An 18172-nucleotide genomic window follows, 5' to 3' on the forward strand; every position below is an offset into this window, starting at 1 on the left:
GCTCAGGGCAAACAGGAAGCTGCCTCAGGCAGAGCTCCCCAAGCCCAAGGAGAGAGGAGGCTGCCATCACTGTCCCAGACACTGTCATTCCTGGAACTTCCTCCATCGCTGGGAGCCCTAGCTGATCCCCGTGGGTAAAGATCTGAGGGCACTGCTAACAGGGCAACCTCCTGGCTTGTGCAGTCTGACTGATGGGGCCAGTGCCCAGGGAGGAATCTCAAGAAATCGCTTTATGTGGCAGCAAAGCAGCTTCCTCAGGAGGAAGCAAGTTAACTCCCTGCATAAATTTTCTTGATCTGAGGAAGAAATAGGGTTCACATGACTGAACACTCGGGTTCCTCCCCTCAGAGAGGTAAATTTAATTATCCCAACACAAATTGATTGACCCTTTGTAAAGTGACCCGTAGCTCCCTCTGTTCTTGATGGTTATCGGGCATACTAACAAGCTGCCATCAGCCCCGAGCCTCCCAACCACCATCTCCACATGGCACTTTCTCCTCCCTTCTCATTCTGCATGCTGTAGGACAAAAATGAAAGAAACAACTTCCCATGTACTTGTGGGATGGAGACCAGAGCTACTCAGCTGACCCACCAGACCCTGCACACTCAGCCCTGCCCGCCCCCGAGCCTCGCTCAGGCTCCCCTGTTCTGTGTGGCCGCCACTCCAGACTTAGCATGGTTCCTTCAGTGCACTGGTTTCCTCTCACCAGGGCCTTTGCACATGCTGTTCTCTCTGCAGCTGCCTTCTACCATTGAGCTACATGGACATATTCATCCTTCAATATACATTTAAACCTCACTTCCTGTGGGAAATATTTTATTTTCTGTTCTCATACCAATATTTATCACAAATGCATGTTCTACTTATTTTTACAGTACTTTGATTAAGTTCAGTCTTTCCCGCTAGAGTATAAATAAGCTCATGAGACCAGAGGCTGGGACTTTGTTTTGTTATTTTGTTTTTTGTTTACTTTCATTTTTTCAGTAAGTAGCACAAAACATGGGAAATATGGAAGGAAGGAGAGAAGGGAGAAAGGAATGAAAAAAAAAGCTGCCCAGTGTGACTGATAGACCAGTGTGGTGTGGACTCAAGTGTGCAGTAGACTGACTTCAGTGAGGGCAGTTCCACGAGGCTGATGTGGGGTGGGAAGGGGAGCCACACCCCAGGGGTTGGGAGTCAATGTACGGAAAGAGGGAAGGTTGGTGTCATGATAATTCTTCAGGAGCTTGGCTCAGAAGCGAAGGCTAAGGTGATAAAAAGAAGGGGATAGAAAAGAATGGGAAAAAATGGGGGTGTTCTGATAGGCATGAACATTGAGAAAAGGGGGCATTAATGACAAGCCAGGGGGTGACAGACGGATGGACGTCCTAAAGCAGACAGAAGGACTGGCGTCAAAGGCCGAGGAAAGGCCATTCCCCAAGACCCACTGTGGGGTCTGGATGGTCAGTAAGTAACGTGATGGATGAAGGATAAACATATAAACCAATGGACGTGTGAAGAAGCGGGTTTTGAGAAAGGCTGACCTTCCTAGCCCGGAGAAAGCAGAATGGGTACAGCTATAAATAAACGGCTGCTGACTGGGACTAGTATTGCCAAAAATGCCTTCATTTTGAATGAGCGCTTACCTCAGAAGATATTTGGAAATAGAGAGTGTTGAGAGGTTGAGGCATTTGCTATTAGGGACCCTCAATGAGACCTCTTCCCAGTTTCTCCAGACAGCTGTCCCTTAGCTGCCATGGATGCCACAGAGTGAACTGGAAGGTACAGAGGTGTGGGCAAAACCAGCCTTTGTGTCAAGAAAAGTTTTTTAATCCTATTTAAATTTAATACTCATTTGATTTGGGGGAAATCATCTAACCTCTCTGGGCCTGAGTCTGTTCTTTTTAGTATGGGGCTAACAAGTATCCTTTACTCATGACATTTTGGAAGAATGGGTATAGCATTTCTAACCCAGTGCCTGGCACAAAAATGCTCAAAAATTGAAGATATTATTGCTACTGTTGCTTATGTTGCTGCTGATGATGTTGTTTTGTAGCCAAGAAGCAAGCCCTCTTGTGTTTAAATATTCATTGAGCGGATACCTGAGAATCCTGGACGATCGCCCTGAGTATGCCTGCACAGCGTCCCATCAGCAAATTGACAAGCCAGCCAGTGACATACGGAAACCACAAACTGTGCATAAGGTAATCCAAGCCCTCGTAGGCAGTCAGGAGAGGCAAAGGTCCCCAAACCGGGATCCACACCTGAGCAGGTGAACCAGACATGTATGCAAGCGACAAAACCAGACTAGGTTATTAGTGTGGGTGTGGGGTAATGGTTGGTAGAGCGTGTCCCATTCTCCCGGGCAGCTCCTGTCCATATGGGGATTTGGATTCCATGAAACCAAGATGGGACAGCCAGGAACAGAGTGCTAGAGGGGCCCTGAGGCAAAGTCCCAAGAGAGCAGGGAGAACAGAGTTTGGTGCCAGAAGGCAGGAGCAGGACCACAGCGGAATCCAAATTGAGAGTTGGGGGCATAAGCTGAAGAGGAGCAGATCACAAGCAAAGCTGGGGAAGCCAGATGACTACAGAAAACCACGCTCAAGTTCTCGAGCTTGCCCTCTCCAGAGTTCATGCCTATGAGATAAAGGCTCAGGACAGATTCCAGGGCCCACTTGCTAAGCACAGAAACCACATCTTAGCATCTCTACTCTATTCAATTTTTCTTCTGCTCACTGATTTGTGTTCTTTCTCATTATTATTAATTTCCTGGCATTTGCTTAAACTTATAAGCTAAAGTCCTTTGGGGACACAGTCAGGGTATGAATGCATATAACGCAGCTATTTTCATTCTGCTCTGACGTATCTTTGTAAACTACTTTAAAACCCTCTGTTAACAGGACGCCTGGGTGGCTCAGTCGGTTGAGCAGCTGCCTTCGGCTCAGGTCATGATCCCAGCGTGCTGGGACCGAGTCCCACATCAGGCTCCTTGCTTGGCGGGGATCCTGCTTCTCCCTCTGCCTCTGCCTGCCATTCTGTCTGCCTGTGCTCGCTCTCTCCCCCTCTCTCTCTCTGACAAATAAATAAAATCTTAAAAAAAAAAAAAAAAAACCTCTGTTAACAAGTCAGAGTACAAATGATTAAATAATATTTTTTTAAGTCTGTAACTCTGCATGTTTTCCAACTGATTTTACATTTCCCAACTTTTCTTCATCCAGTTCAGTCTTACCTTCTTGTTCCCTTCGTCTCTCTTTCATAAAGTTCTGATCAAAGTCAGTAGCTGGGGTCGGAGCACGCTCTCTGTTGTCTACCCCAGTTTGGAGGGGAGTCTGGGGATAAGGTGGAACGTCATTAAATAAGTAAACAACAAATAAATAAATACATCCTGTTTCTATACCAATAACAGACACCATCTACAGAGCACCTGCTATTTACTATGTATTGTATCAAGTGCTCTTCATTTCGTGTAACCCTCCCAATAACTAAATTGGGTGGATTTCATCATCCCCATATGACCGATGGCGAAACGGAAGATGGAAGTAGTTGCATAGGTCACTCAGCTAGTAAGTGATCTGAATCCAAGATTACCAGACACCCACACCCACACGTGCCTGCCCACTGCCAAGTTTTGACTTTTTCCTCCAACGTGCAAAATGTATATATGAGTACACAGAGAGCCCCTATAACATGTCAAATAATGGAAAGCACTGGAATGTGACAGCAATTGTAACCAGTTTCCCTGACTTCTCCAGAGAGGTCCCCATGTTCAAAGTCTCCTTCCTGGAGCCCAAGCATGGGGAAAATGACTTTCCACTGCTCTGGCATCCATCTCAAAGCCATTTCCCAGCTCAGAACCACCAATTCACTGAAGTGCACATCTCTTGAGAATTCAGAGACAGAAATGATGAACCCCATAGAGCCCTCACACACCCTTCAGGCCTCCAGAGGGTGGCAGTCACACCTCATGTCCTCCTTGGCTTCAGATTCATGAAAACTGAGCCCACCCTGGGAAAATAAACTTCTTATAGCTTTCTTTGGTAATGCTTATTTTCTCAAAACTGACTCTAGATTTGCATTTATCGATCATTTGTCTTCATTGTGACCCTGAAAACCAATTGGGGTATCAGCCAGCAGAATCCACTTTCATTCCTGTGGACAGACCAGAGGAGAAGGAGCTGTGGTGTGATCACTAAGTTCTCTGGCCCACCACCTGGAGTCCCACCATTCAGGATTCTTTCAGTGAAAGAGCTCTATCATCTCCTGGATCTTTAAGAGGCCTCTCTGAAATCCAAAATGCTCTTAAAAGGAGAAAAGGTTAGGCTAAATGGGATTAGTTCTTCCTCATTTCCTCGAATCCTGATTTTTAGCTTTGACTAATCCCCTATGAGAAAGGGGTAAATGGTAGAGATGGGAATTGTGCTGGGTGAGAAGGTAAGAAGGAACTGGAGGACACAGGGTGTCCAGGCAGAGCCAGCCCTACCCTCTGCCTTCTTATTCAAGTCCACATGTAGGAAAGACGATGAGGCTGTGATCTGCTGTGTACTCACCATGAGGGTCTTGACCTAGATATCCAAAGATTCCTTTGTTCATAGAATCAGTTGTATTCATTCACTCATTGAACAAATATCCAATGAGGACCTACTATCCACTTTTTAAAAATCCATCGTCTAATGAAGAAAGACACACTTACCTACACATTTTATAATACAATGGCAGTAATAGAGCAAGACAGAGATGGATGATAGATGCTGGAGGGGAGGAAGGAAGAAATCCATTTAGAGCATGGAGTTTAGTTGTTTTATTTGTAGGGGAGGAGGAGATAATTTTGAGTTGATTCATAAAGTGGGAACAGGAGTGAGCTAGTGAGAGGGTGGGAAAGGAAGCTTTTCGAAGAGAGGGAGGAGTATAAGCCAAGACATGGAAATTCAGTACTGCGTGTGTGTGTGTGTGCGCGTGTGTGCGTGTGTGTGTGTGTGTGTGTGTGTGTGTGTGTTTAAACATCACTTTTAGTATGGTTGGTCAGTAGAGTTAGTAGAGTATAAGAGGTAGGAAAGGGAAGGTGAAGCAGAAGTGGCAGACTGGCCAGCTCTAAGAGGTCATGTGAGCAGAGTTAGAGTCCAAACTTTGCTTTGGATGATGGGTATAAGGGATGAACTGAGAGCAATAGTGACACCGTCAGGGAGAGAAAAGTCAGAGTGAGCTAGAAGAAAGGAGATGATATGCTTGTGTCTTGTGATAAAAATAGGAGAATCAAAATAAAGATATTCAAAATAAAGATTATTCAAAGAACCTGGATAAATTGTGGTCATATCACCAATTTTCATCAATACAAAGAAAATCCAACTCAATTTCTCCACTCTCTATTAAGTATGTAGATAAGCAAAAGCCTTTCCATTATTCACTATGATATTGACCAAAATTCTGATCTCTACATCTGCAGGTAATGAGTATCCGTTCCCTATAGAAAAGAAAAGGAAAAGTTGATAAGCAATGAGCAGAGACTTTTCCTAGCACACATGACTCATAAACAACTGAACCATGATCAGAACCCAGTGCAGTGCTAGAAGAAGCTAGAAGAAGGTAGAAGAAGCACCTAGCCTCAGCTGTGACACAACATAAAACGTTCACCTTTACTTCGCTCTCCACCATCTTCTGACTTAGTGAAATCTCCCCCAATCCAAAAACACTTCAATACCCACCCTAGCTCACAGTGACTTTTCCTTCCAAGAAACCCTTCATATTTGCAATCCAAACTATGTAAACCCCATATCTGATATGATTTCAAGATTGTGAATGATAACCACACATTAAGATTTTAGATTCGTGGGAGTACAGAGATCTATAGGGAGACAGTTCATGCTCACAGGATGAGACGGAACGGCAGAGACCCATGAGTTGTCTTCATTCTGATGTACTTTCTCAAGGATGTTTGTAAAGCAAACAGCCTTGGAAGGTAGAGTGTCTCCAGATAGTGCCTTTGGATCCAGAATAAAGGGCAAATTGCTTACTATCAGTATAATCAAAGCAATGTCGCCCTCTAGGGTGAAGGGCAGATATGCTTACGTCCTATTTTAAAAGATTAGTGTTCCCTTAGCTGAGGGTCACCTTCAGGCCCCCCCTTGCTTCACCCTATGGAGACAGGCTTAGGGAACAGGTGTAAATGCTGATACTCTAGTTATCGCCATTGCCATGACTGAAGAACGGCCCTTTGTCTCTGGCCCAGGAGTCCTGTGTCCTTTGCCAGCATCAGTGGATTTATGGCAAACTAACTTATTACTGTACAAGCAGGGTATATTTCAGAGCCAGTGTATTACAGCCATTGAGGACATGACTTCTGAGGTCCAACAAGGTACCTGGATTCAGATCCTAACTCCCTGACTACTACTAACTGTGTGAGTTTGGCCAAGTATGATAATCCCTGTTTTTCAGTTCTCTCGATGGTAAAATGAAGATGATGGCAGTGCCCTACTTCAGGGGGTTGTTGCAAAGATTGAATGGGTGATTTCATATAAAGCACCAATGCGAAGCACACGCGTGATATTATTGTACAGCTGCCATTCCAAATACAGCAGCATATTTCAATGCATCCAAATTACTTTAAAAACTCCAGCTTTATTAGAACCACTGATTTCAGACCATTTCCTGAGATAAACTGAAATATTTAACCATCATAAATGAAGGACAGAGGTGCCGGGGTGGTTTAGCCAGTTAAGCATCTGACTCTTGATTTCAACTTAGGTCATGATCTCTGGGTTGTGAGATGGAGCCTTGCCTCGGGCTCTGCACTCAGCACAGAGCTGCTTGAGATTCTCTCCTTCTCCCTCTCCCTTTGCCCCTTCCTGCTGCTCATGCTCTCTCTCTCTCTCTCTCTCAAATAAATACATAAAATCTTTGAAAAGAAAAAAAAAGAAAGGACACACTGGGACAGCTCTATTGTAGAACTCTGACTCTCAGTGAGGATAGAAATCCTTGCCAAAGCTTTAATGGACCATAGTGATGACTGTCAGCACTCAAACACTGCATTCATGAGGGAGTTATTTTGGGCTTGTGTTGTTTTTAGAATTCCTTATTATTTGACAGGCAATACTGAATTCGCGAATGTCATCAAGTCTGTGGCTGCTTATGGAAGCCCCCAAGGCTCAGGTGTCTCCTGGTCATGGTACATACGATCATGAGGGAATGATGGAAGGGTCTGTACCAGGAATCAGTCAGGGATGGAAGAGGCTGCTTGTGATCTCAGGGAGCGCTGGCATTTAATGCAATGCTGATGAACCGTGAAGAGTTTATTATCAGGCAAAGGGTGAGGTGGAGAGCAGGGAAACTAGATATCAGCATCATCTGGTTTACTGTCCTACTGTCCACACCATTCAGATTCACTGAGTCATTATCGAGGCTTCAGTTCATCTTATGTAATAAAAACTCAGCCACGTGTGCCATATTAGGGAATGGAAAGAGGAGGAAAGTAATCTTTATTGAGCACCTCCTGTGTGCCCTTAATGTGCATTATCTCAACACTTTTTGGCTATATTAGCCCCCTTGGAACAGTTGATAAAGCAGAGGTGTCAGAGAAGTTGAGTAATGTGACCATGATCACAGAGACTGAAATGGTGAAGCCAGCCCCTGAACCAAGCTCTGCACCCTAAAACCAAATCCTGCTGCTCTGTCTTGGGCACCGCTGCCCCAGATGCCCATTGGACCACCTGTGAACTTCTCATGAACAAGAGAGCTATGTCCTTTTCATCCCGATATCACCCATATACATACATCTCAGAGAGGAGGCCTTAATAACCTTTTTGTTGAACAAATAAAATTGGACATCTAGCAAAACGATAATAAATAATCGAGGTCCTTGAGGACAAACATCCAGAATAAGCACTCGAGGATCCTTGTTATCTTGCTGGGAAGCTGCCACCAATAACTATACAAGCCCGAAATCCCTGATAGACAGGCATGAAAGCCACAGGGCCAGCTGATCAGAAGAGAGGGCAATCCCACTGGAGGAACCAGGGATCACAAGAGGTCCCTTGGAAGTCCTGTTGTATATCATGCAATGTCTTAGGTTTGACGGGCTCTCCCAGTGCTGGTTGATAACTCTTGCTCTGAAATCTGAAATTAAGTCTGATCAGGCCTACAAGGGTCCCCTGAAGTCATGGCCTCCAACAGCCTGAAATGTCCAGATGTCTCCCTTCTGGGCTTCCAGCAATTTGGGCTGTACCAGCTGGTTGGAATTTGGACTCGTCCTAACAGGCTGGCCGGGATAGACATTCAAAATCATCTGAAATGAAAAGACACACAGACCGAGAGTATGAGGGCAAACTGTGGGATGAACCACAGAGAAATCGTTTGCCAAGTCTCCAGGGCAGATGGTGAACAAAAGTGAAGGCTGAGAATCAGGAACCAGATCATACCCAGGTCCATTGGAAGCTGGGAGGGACCAGTGAAGAAGGTCTTGGTCCCTGTCTGCCAGTGCCACAGAGGACCAGTGGCTCACTTCCGTGGGCTGGTGAGGCGATCGGTCTAGCCAAGAAGCAGAGGGTATAGCAAACATGAATCATTCTTGCCTCCATCTCTAACAAAGCCAACTCCTCCCAACCCCCGAAAGCCTAGAAAGGATTCAAAAGGGCTGACCTACACAGAACAGCCCGCAGCTGGGGTGAGATGCATCTGAGATGGCTCTGCCAGTGATCTCTTGCCAGGCAACCAGAGACCTGAGAGTGAGACCATGAGTGCTGACCTCCCACTATTCACCTTCTCTGTGACACCGGGACTGGACATCCCCGACTCGGCCCTCGCTTCTGGAATCTGCTGGGGTTGGCCCAGGGAAGGACGAGCCAAGCGTCCAGCCCAGAGCCTTACCCTCTGCTCAGCACATGATTAGAAACGCACGTGCTGGAGTCGTCACCATCTAGGGAGAGAATCCCTCTCTCGGCAACAGATGCGCTGACGGAATTTCTGAATCCCTCATCAGCCGTTCAGAACCGACGCAGCTATTTCTCGCCAGCACGCAGGGATGAATGCATGTGCTGTTCCTGCTGACAGACATCTTTTCCAGTTTATAAATACCAGAGCACGTGCTCCTCACTCCGCTGGGGACATATCCGGTTCGCCTGCTGCCGACGAGGCACAATTTCATCCGATAATTGCTACTGGAAGAGGAGGCTCTGTGTGTGCTTCGTACATCTGGCCTCGCAGCCCCCATGGAACTTTTCCACGAAATGTATATTCACGTTGGTGCTTGGCAGGATTCATTTAGAAAGAAAGCTGTGTTCAAATAAAGCGACACGACGCTTCAGGAACCAAATGTTCTGTTCATTGATTTTTTTTTTTTTTTTTTTTTTTTTTTTTTTTTTTTAATGATGCAGTAAAATTCATCGTAGAATACAAGGGACGTTGCTTCCTCTCTTTGTCTTTCCTCTCAAGGAAAGAGGGCCTCATGATAGCTCCTTACTATGCAGTGTTTATAAAACAGATGTGGAGCATTTTCACATCCTTGTAACCGTGATCCTGTTGTCCCCTTTCCATACGTGGAGCCCCCCAAGGCTTAGAAAAGTCAGATGGCTTCCCCAAGCAGAGAGCCATGAACAGATCTGGATTGCAAACGAAGGTATTCTGACTCCAGGTCCTGGGCCCTTTCCCGTCTTCAAACTCGTTATATCTCAGCCACATTGTCTCTCTTCTGGAAACCCTGACAATCCGCTTACATGGATTGTCTAACATTGCTCCAACATTAAATGTGAATCTTCTATTTTAGGTTTATAGTTCTTAATTTTAAATTAGCTTCATGTCTTGTCACACAACACTACTTCATAAATTACTTTCTCCTGACAGCTGTAAATGTCTGGACAGTCACCAAATTCTGCCTAATTTCATGAATATACTGTAGTCAGGCAGAGAAATACCTCATTCTACACGGTTGCCTCCTGAGATAGGTCAAAAGGATTCTTGCATTATAATGATATATGGAAGGGCATTTAGGGAGTGCCTGCTGTAGGGCAGACCATACATCAGACACTTTATAGAGACAGCCATATATATTTATATTTATTTTATAACTATATATTTAAAGTAGGCTCCATGCCCACCTTGGAGCCCAAAGAGGGGCTTAAATTCGGGACCCTGAGATTATGACCTGAGCTAAGATCAGGAGTCAGACTCTTAACCAACTGAGCCACCCAGGCTCCCCTAGAGAGAGCCAGTTTAGTCCTTATACTGTCCCTGTGAGAAAGTCCATATCAACCCCAAATACAGATGAGAAGACCGAGGGCAAGAGAGATTAAAGAGCTTGTCTATGACCACAGATAAAGCTAGGATTAGGACTCAAGTTTGTCTGACACCAAAACCCATGCTTTTATCGATTCTCCCTTTGTCCCAACCAACAAGATGCATTCATATTAGCACACCATTAAAATTAAGGCTTCTTTTTAGCCGTGTGACCCTAGTGGAGACAGATGAATATGGACCCCAAAAGATATCCAGGTCCTAAACTCTGGAACATGTGAATGTTAATTTATATGGCAAAAGGGACTTTATGGATTTGATATAATTGGGGATCTTGACCTGGGGAGATTATCCTGGATCCTAAATGTGATCACAAGTGTCCTTAAAGGGAGGCAGAGAGAAGTGCGGCACAGAAGACAAGGTGATGTGACCATGGGGCAGACAGGAATAACGTAGGCAGCCGTGAGCAGTTGGAAGAAGCCTGGGGTGGGCACTAACCCCAGAGCCTCCGGAAGGAAGGCTGACAGCATCTCATCTTAGCCCTCAAAACTCAGTTCGAGCTTCTGCCTCCAGAACTGCGAGGAAATAAACTTCTGTTGTTTTAAGTCACCAAGTCTGTGACAGTATCACAGCAGCCATAGGAAACTAATATGCAAGAAAGTTGTTTAAACCTTCTACTAAACCTCCTACCTCATTTGGATGTCAGTTAAATTTGGTAACACCTAATAAATATTTTTTTCTTACTTTTTTGGGGGAAAAGAAAAGTGAATAAAGATGTCAAACTTGGAATTCTTTAGAGCAGGAAAAGAGAGTTGAGAATGGAAACTGTTCAGCTTGAAGAACACAGACATTCTTTGTTCAAGGGGCAGTTAGCCACTAGCTCCACCTTCGGCGAGTGTAACACGGGGACAAATCAACTTTTAAGCACTGTTGGCAACACTTGGGTTAAACATAAGCCGTAAGGTGTGCGCTCTCAGCCTCCAGAGATCTTTAAAAACTGAGGGAGGGGACACGTGGGTGACTCAGTTTTGGAGTCGGACTCTTGGTTTCAGCTCAGGTGGTGATCTCAGGGTCCTGAGATCAAGCCCCACCTCAGGCTCTGCCCTCAGTATGAGGGCTGCCTGAGATTCTCTCTCTCCCTCTCTCTCTCTGTCTCTCCCCCTGTTCACACGCTCTATCTCTTTCTCTCTCCCTCACTCTCAAAGAAATAAATAAATAAAATCTTTTAAAACTGAGGAAATACCAATCTGCCTCAGATCATTCAGGGGTCTCGGCAGAAATCCTTTCACTTACTTCTTGAGCTCCTGCTTCCTTAGGATGCTTCAACACATAATTCGTAGAATTCTTTCACCTGAACCAAGTGTGCAGAAATGCCAAGTAACTGGAGAGTAGCGGTTATGCAATACCTTCAAGGACTGGCATTTGATACTATTAAGAAATTATTAATCTGGGGGCACCTGGCTGGCTCAGTCAGTAGAGCACTTGACTCTTGATCTTAGGGTTGTGAGTTCGAGCCCCATGTTGGGCCTCTGGCTTACTTTAAAAAGAGAGAGAGAGATTGTTACTTTTTAGTTTATCGGCATTGCCTTTGTATTTAGTAAAAGATTATTTTTTAAATATACTTACTGCCATACTTATGGATTAGATGATGTGATGACTGGCAGTTTCTTCAAAACAAATGAGAGGGGAGGAAGTGAGTTGAGGAAGAGAGGAAATGGGTTTCTAGTGAGTTTGATAATGTTGAAGCCAGGTGGTAGGCACATGCAGCTCCATGATGCTATTCTTGTAACTTTTATACATGCTTGAAATTTTTCATAATAAGATGTAGGTAGGGAAGAAGGCAGAGTGGGAAAGTGGAATGCACTGTAGTGTGCTCCAATCTGGACGTCGTCTGTATGGATGCCTTTAGCTACATGGCCTTGGCTGGGCTGGGTCACTCCTCTTCCTCATGACCTCCCAGGTCCCTCTGAGCTGTCACATTCATGGCTTTAAGCAGTGCTTAGTATCCTTTGTGCCTTCTGTTTCTCAGCTCACCCCTCCTCTGCCCTGTGTTCCTAAATGCCTTGGCATTCTTCCCGAGAAGGAAAAACTAGCAGATGCCAAAAATGACCAAAGGTTAAGCCAACGAGTGACTTTCAAGAAAATCTATTTTATGGATCTACTGATGGTCAAGAAAACTTTTGCTCCCACCACTCTCCAGAAATTCCAGGGCCCTTTGCTCCTCATCACCAGACAAAGGGAAAGAAATGACTCTGCAAATGTTTTTAATGACCTAAATTTTAAGGCAAGCTAATACCCTGTGTCCGCAACAGCAATAAAACCTCATTGGTTAGCACTCTACTGACAGAGAATAAGAAAAATTCATTGGCAGGTTAAAATCTATTTTTCTTTTTTTTTTTTGCTATGTGAATTTATAATGCAAACAAAGTTGGAGAGGAACTAACCAATTTGTAGGAAGAAAGTCAATTAAATAAATGTCCAAGATAGAAAGGATTCTAATGATTATTCTTAAATCCAGCCTAAGAAAAGGAGCTCAGAGAAAGGCTGCCTGCCCAGCTAAGTTAGCTCTGGTGCTAATACCCAGTATCCAGGCTCCCTGATGCCCACTTTCTTCCTTAAAGTAGACATACAGATAGGATCAGTCACAAGTTTGCCTAAGACTTGAGAAACACCTTTTTGTTAACATAAGGCAAACCCTTAATATTATGCTGAATCATATATTGAAGCTGTTGTGATTCCAGACCAAAAAAAAAAAAAAAAAAGATGATGGAATAATGACAATTTCATATGGTGGAAATCATCCCTTTTCTGAAGGTCAGAAAAAAAATCTTTTCCAATAATATTAGCCAACTCCATAAAATAGTACAGGGGTCTCAGATTACAGAAACCCCAAGACAATGGCCCACCATGACTCTCTAGATGGGGACAATAACAATTGCCCCCCAAATTCTAAGCTAAATATAAAATCAACACATGGGGATGATTTCAGGCATATAAAAAGCAACTGTGACTAATATGGGCATAGTTAAACCTCCACAGAGGGATAATCATGTCTAAAGATGGAAGATCCTTTAACTAAAGAGGATGATAGTTGGCAGAGGGAAGAGAAGCCCCAAAGGCAGAGATTAGCCGTGTCTGCAGCTGGGACCCATCCAGTGGCAGTGAAGGTTTTCTCCCTAAAACTAAGCCAAACTCACCAGGATCTCAGACTAAAGTTCCCATATAGCTCAGATGTCACCACCTCCAGGAAGCCCTCCTTCTCTCTCACACATACACACACATATACATACATATCAGCTGACTAATTTATCTCCTGTTAGCCTGAAGTCTCCCTAAGAGCAAAGATCATGTGTCAGTCTTTCATTCCCGGTGTGTTCCCTGAGCACACATCCCAGTAAGCACTGGGGAAACAGCAAGTCGAACCACGAGCAAGCTGAGACAATCTCCAGAGGAGGAAGACTTGAGAGGGAGGAAGTCAAGCCTGGTGAAATAGGTCCAGGGGTGAGTCACTGGCCTTCCAGACCGCCATCAAACACTGCTGAAGACGCTACCACAAATGTGAGGACGTGGACAAAGAGGCCACAGGGTAGGGACAAAGAATTTGAAAGAATTAAAAGTCAAAATTCTCCCAAAGTGGCCTGATCCCACTCACATGAACCCCAATGCCCAGGACTGATCACACAGCAACAGGCAGGGTCAGTAGGTCGGGTTGGCTGGCTTCCTGCTCGGCCCCTCATTGTGCACTCCTCCGCCAGCCCCCCTGTGCTGGGGGACTTTAGCCGCGGACTCAACCCTCAGGCAACAAGAAGCCGGCCATGTCACCACGCGGGATGAACAACAGGGACCTGTGTGGTTAGAGACAAAAACACAACTGCTGTCCTGCTCCCACCATAAGAGCACGGGTGAAAGGATGTAGGACTGACTCTAGCTCCTTCAGTCCCACCAGCTCAGAGGCTCCTGAGCTCCACTATGACTGCGGACTGCCTACCGCGCCTGCCACTCGAGCTCAAATAAGCCCCCTCACAGTCTGCTCTGGCTTCAAGGGCACTCTAGAAAATTCAGCTTTGTAAACAAACGTGCCTGCTTTGCGGACCAGGGGAGGACAGGTACCTACGTGGTCAGCATTTTCCCGGTTCCACACACCTACTAGAAAAATCCAAGTCCAACAGAGTGTGTTGTTCGTTGCCTCTCCTGATGAACTCTGCCCCGATGTGTCCTTCAATCTGCTCCCCAGCGCAGCGGAGCGCGAGGCGGTGTGATGCCGTGTTCAAAGCACGGGTTCCGGGATCTGGATCCCGGGGTTCTCAGCCCAAGTCCGTCATCATTCACGGCACTTTCCTTGCGAATCTCAGTTTCCTTGTCTTAAAGCGCAGACAGGAATAAACCCTTGCTCATAGCCATGTTGGCAAGCCCCCGGTGAGACTGCAAAGGTCGTGCACTTACACAGCAGCTGATTATTATCATTGCTGTTGCTCTTCTTACCGTTCTCATGATCAATGTCACGGCTCGTACTACTACTCTGACTGTAACTATTACTAGTACCATGGAAGCGGCCTTCAGCTACTTTGCTACTAATTGGGAAATGGTTGATAAAAGATTTCCATCGCTACGCTTCAAAAGTACATTGACACCACCATCAAAAAGGGGTTTTGGGGAAAAGAAAGCTTTTTCAAATGGACAGGGGCTGACACACATGCATGAATAAACCTCCAGATTTAAAAGTGACTATAAAACCCTGGTCAGTTATATCCGTCTCAGAAGGCACAGAAATGTTGAGAGACGAGTCAGAGTTCTTTTCATCAGATAATCTACAGGCGACATCCTTCTTCCAATGAAATGCATCTGCAAACATAGGACATGGAATACTATATCCATGTGGCTTTTCCATTCAAAAAGATCTCAGGGAAAGAACTCAGTCTGACAGCAGGAGTCAGAGTCACCATACATCTCCAAAATTAAGATTTTAGTAAATTTTCTCCACCTGGGCTGGAATTGCTCTGTCACCGCTCTGGAAACGAGTATCTATGTCTTCCTTCATCGGGAGGGGCTTTTATGGAAGAGGCAGACATTACCGTCTCGAAGGCGATTTTAAAATGGCAGCTTGTTTTATAGCTGCTGGCGTTGCTTTTTCCGGTGATTAAAGTTTCGCTCCTCTGGCCATAATGAATCACATCTGTGTGTTTGTGCACCACTTCCCCTTTCTTCCACTCACGGAGCGTGTCCCTGCCTGTGAATGTGTCCTCTGCTCTGCATAATTTTCAGGTGATGAGGTTTATTTCTCAGAAGGAGAAATTATAGGGGCACCTGGGTGGCTCACTGGGTTGAGCGTCTGCCTTTGGCTCAGGTCATGGTCTCAGGGTCCTGGGATCGAGCCCTGCTTTGGCTCTCTGCTCAGCAGGGAGCCTGCTTCCCCCTCTCTCTCTCTGCCTGCCTCTCTGCCTACTTGTGATCTCTCTCTGGGTGTCAAATAAATGAATAAAATCTTTAAAAAAAAAAAGAAGAAGGAGAAATTATAAAATACAAACGAGAGACTAGAAGGGTACCTGTAAGGGCATATGCTTTGTGCGTATATGCTAACTTGAGTATGTCCTGAAAGTGTACACGTTTCATCAGTTTACACAGGACATGAAACTTCTCCCTGCCTATGACCATTGGGTCTCCTGAACAAAAGAGCTAGCCTGTTTTTGACGTTTACCCCAAATTCAGAAACGAACAGCAAGGACACTTGATACTCCAAAAAAAGAGCATTTCCCTTCCAACATTTGAATATACTGACATGTACTTACTTGACATAAAAACATAACAGCCAAGACAGTCTCCGTACTGAATTAGGCAAGTTTATTAGGCTCCTAATTTCCGTGTCTAGAACACGAACATGGATTCACATGCATTGTCTCATTTTGTGGCTCTTACATGCATGTAGTCTTCAGTCAGCTGGGCCTTTGATTCTACTTGTCGGTAATTTACAGTTAGCTCAATGTGAGTAGATGGCAAACACAGAATGATACGTAAGCCGTAGCAACAAATCCCGCCCCACACCGTTTACCTTTTTTCCAAAAGCATATGACAACTCTCTTGTAAAAAATAAATTTCCTCACAAGGCATTTAATTCACTTCACTGAGAAAAATAAAGAAGATTCTATTATTTTGGAGCAATGAATGTCCCACTATGGCTGAAAGGTATACCCTGAGAATTAAATGATTTTAACGAACCCATTGAGGTTTATAAAGCTGTGTTAACCTAACATCAGGAAGGGACGCAAGATACAGGCACAAATGTCCCTGCTCATTTTGCTGTGCAGTTCTCCAAGGATGCGGCGTTATAAATATCCTCGTTGTCTTCAATGCTCGAAGCATCCGTGGAATCGGGGTCGCTCACCACAATTCCCACGGAAGATAGGCTGGTAATGAAGGCGTGCATCCGCTGCGCGTAAATATCCCTAATGTTAAAGTAAGGGAGATCGTGACCCTTCTCTGGGGGGTCCTCGCTGCACTGGTCCACATCAATGTCCTTCTGCTTCTGGTAGTACTTGGAAAACTTGTTGAAGATGATGGTGATAGGAAGGGCCACCACCAAGATGCCACAGATGATGCACGTGCTGGCGATAAGCTTCCCTGCCAAGGTGACTGGGTGGGTGTCTCCATAGCCCACGGTCGTCATGCTGATGGTGGCCCACCACCAGCAGATGGGAATGCTGGTGAGGCTGGACATGTGCTCATCCTTCTCCACAGAATAGATAAGCACAGAAAAGATGGAAATGCCCACAGAGAGAAAGAGAAGCAGCAGCCCAACTTCGTGGTAGCTGTGTCTCAGTGTGGCACCGAGAGATCGAAGTCCCACCGAGTGCCGGGCAAGCTTGAGAATTCGGAAAATCCTCATTAGCCTGAGGATCTGGACAACCTTGCCCATGTTCTCGATGTCCTCACTCTCCTCCTCCTTGGTGTCCACAGCCAACGTGGCATAGAAAGGGATAATGGAGACGAAGTCAATTATGTTCAGAGGGTTCTTCCAGAACTTCTTTTGACAGGGAGTGGCCACCAGCCGGATGGCGAGCTCGCCGGTGAACCAAGCGATGCACGCGATCTCCACGCCTTCCAGCACGGGGTCGTCTACCTCCCCATCCTCGTTCTGGAACTCCGACATGCTGTGGACACACATGGCCACAATGGAGGCCAGCACCACGCTCAAGGAGGAGATGGCAATGAGCTTGGCGGACAGGCAGTAGGCTGGGTTTTCCATTCGAATCCAGATCTTCTTCCGGAGCTGACCAAATCGCAGCTTGTCAAACTTCTCCAGCTCCTTCTCGAACAGAGACGACTCTTCAAAGGAGGTGTCGGTACTCACGTCATTGCTCTTCTGGTCCCAGTCCTTGTCGTGGTTTTCCTCCTTGCGCTCCTGGTAGCGATGACTGCAGCAGGAATCGATGAAAAGCTCGTTGATGCCCCAGTACTCGATCTCCTGGCAGAAGGAGAACACACACAGCTCCTCCATGACGTGCAGCTTCCCCGTGTAATAAAAATTCAAGACGTATCTGAACAAGGAGGGGTTCCGATCGAAATAGTACTCCTTATTGGCCACGCTGTAGTCATCACACAGCTCCAGAATGGCCTCTTCCGAGTGGCACGTGAGCAACTTTCCAAGTCTAGTGTGAGGAAACCGCCGGAGGGTGCTTTGGTCGACGGACTGCTTAAACCCCCCCACGTTCAAGTTGACAAGTTCCTCGTCTGGTCCAGGGCGATGGAAAAACTCACCAAACACCATGGTGGACCCAGGAGGCGGGGAGCTGGATGGGAAGGGAGATGAGGAAGTTCACGCTGCACCTGGAAGGAGCAGAAGACGGCATTAGCACTGTCCCGTGGTGCCTTGCCAAGCTCACTTTTAATCTGCCCTTTCCGGGATGATGGGCTACATGAAGAACAGAGCTGGAATTGGAATAAAAAGGAATATACAGTATTTACACATTTGAACTGGAA

General features: G+C 45.7%; 1 protein-coding gene across 2 annotated transcripts in view; it reads right to left on the reverse strand.

The window, feature by feature from the left end:
* Positions 1–16019: 16019 nt before the first annotated feature.
* KCNS3 (potassium voltage-gated channel modifier subfamily S member 3) overlaps positions 16020–18172 on the reverse strand; it is a 38193-nt gene continuing 36040 nt past the window's right edge. For both annotated transcript variants that reach the window (XM_004745837.3, XM_045073816.1), the window contains exon 3: positions 16020–18019. In XM_004745837.3, the coding sequence (XP_004745894.1) occupies positions 16485–17960 (1476 nt within the window). In that variant the 5' untranslated portion in view covers positions 17961–18019 and the 3' untranslated portion in view covers positions 16020–16484. The remainder of the gene's footprint in view (positions 18020–18172) is intronic.

Source organism: Mustela putorius, unplaced genomic scaffold (genome assembly GCF_011764305.1).
Source record: "Mustela putorius furo isolate JIRA1106 unplaced genomic scaffold, ASM1176430v1.1 tig00537284_pilon_pilon_pilon, whole genome shotgun sequence".
NCBI lineage: Eukaryota > Metazoa > Chordata > Mammalia > Carnivora > Mustelidae > Mustela > Mustela putorius.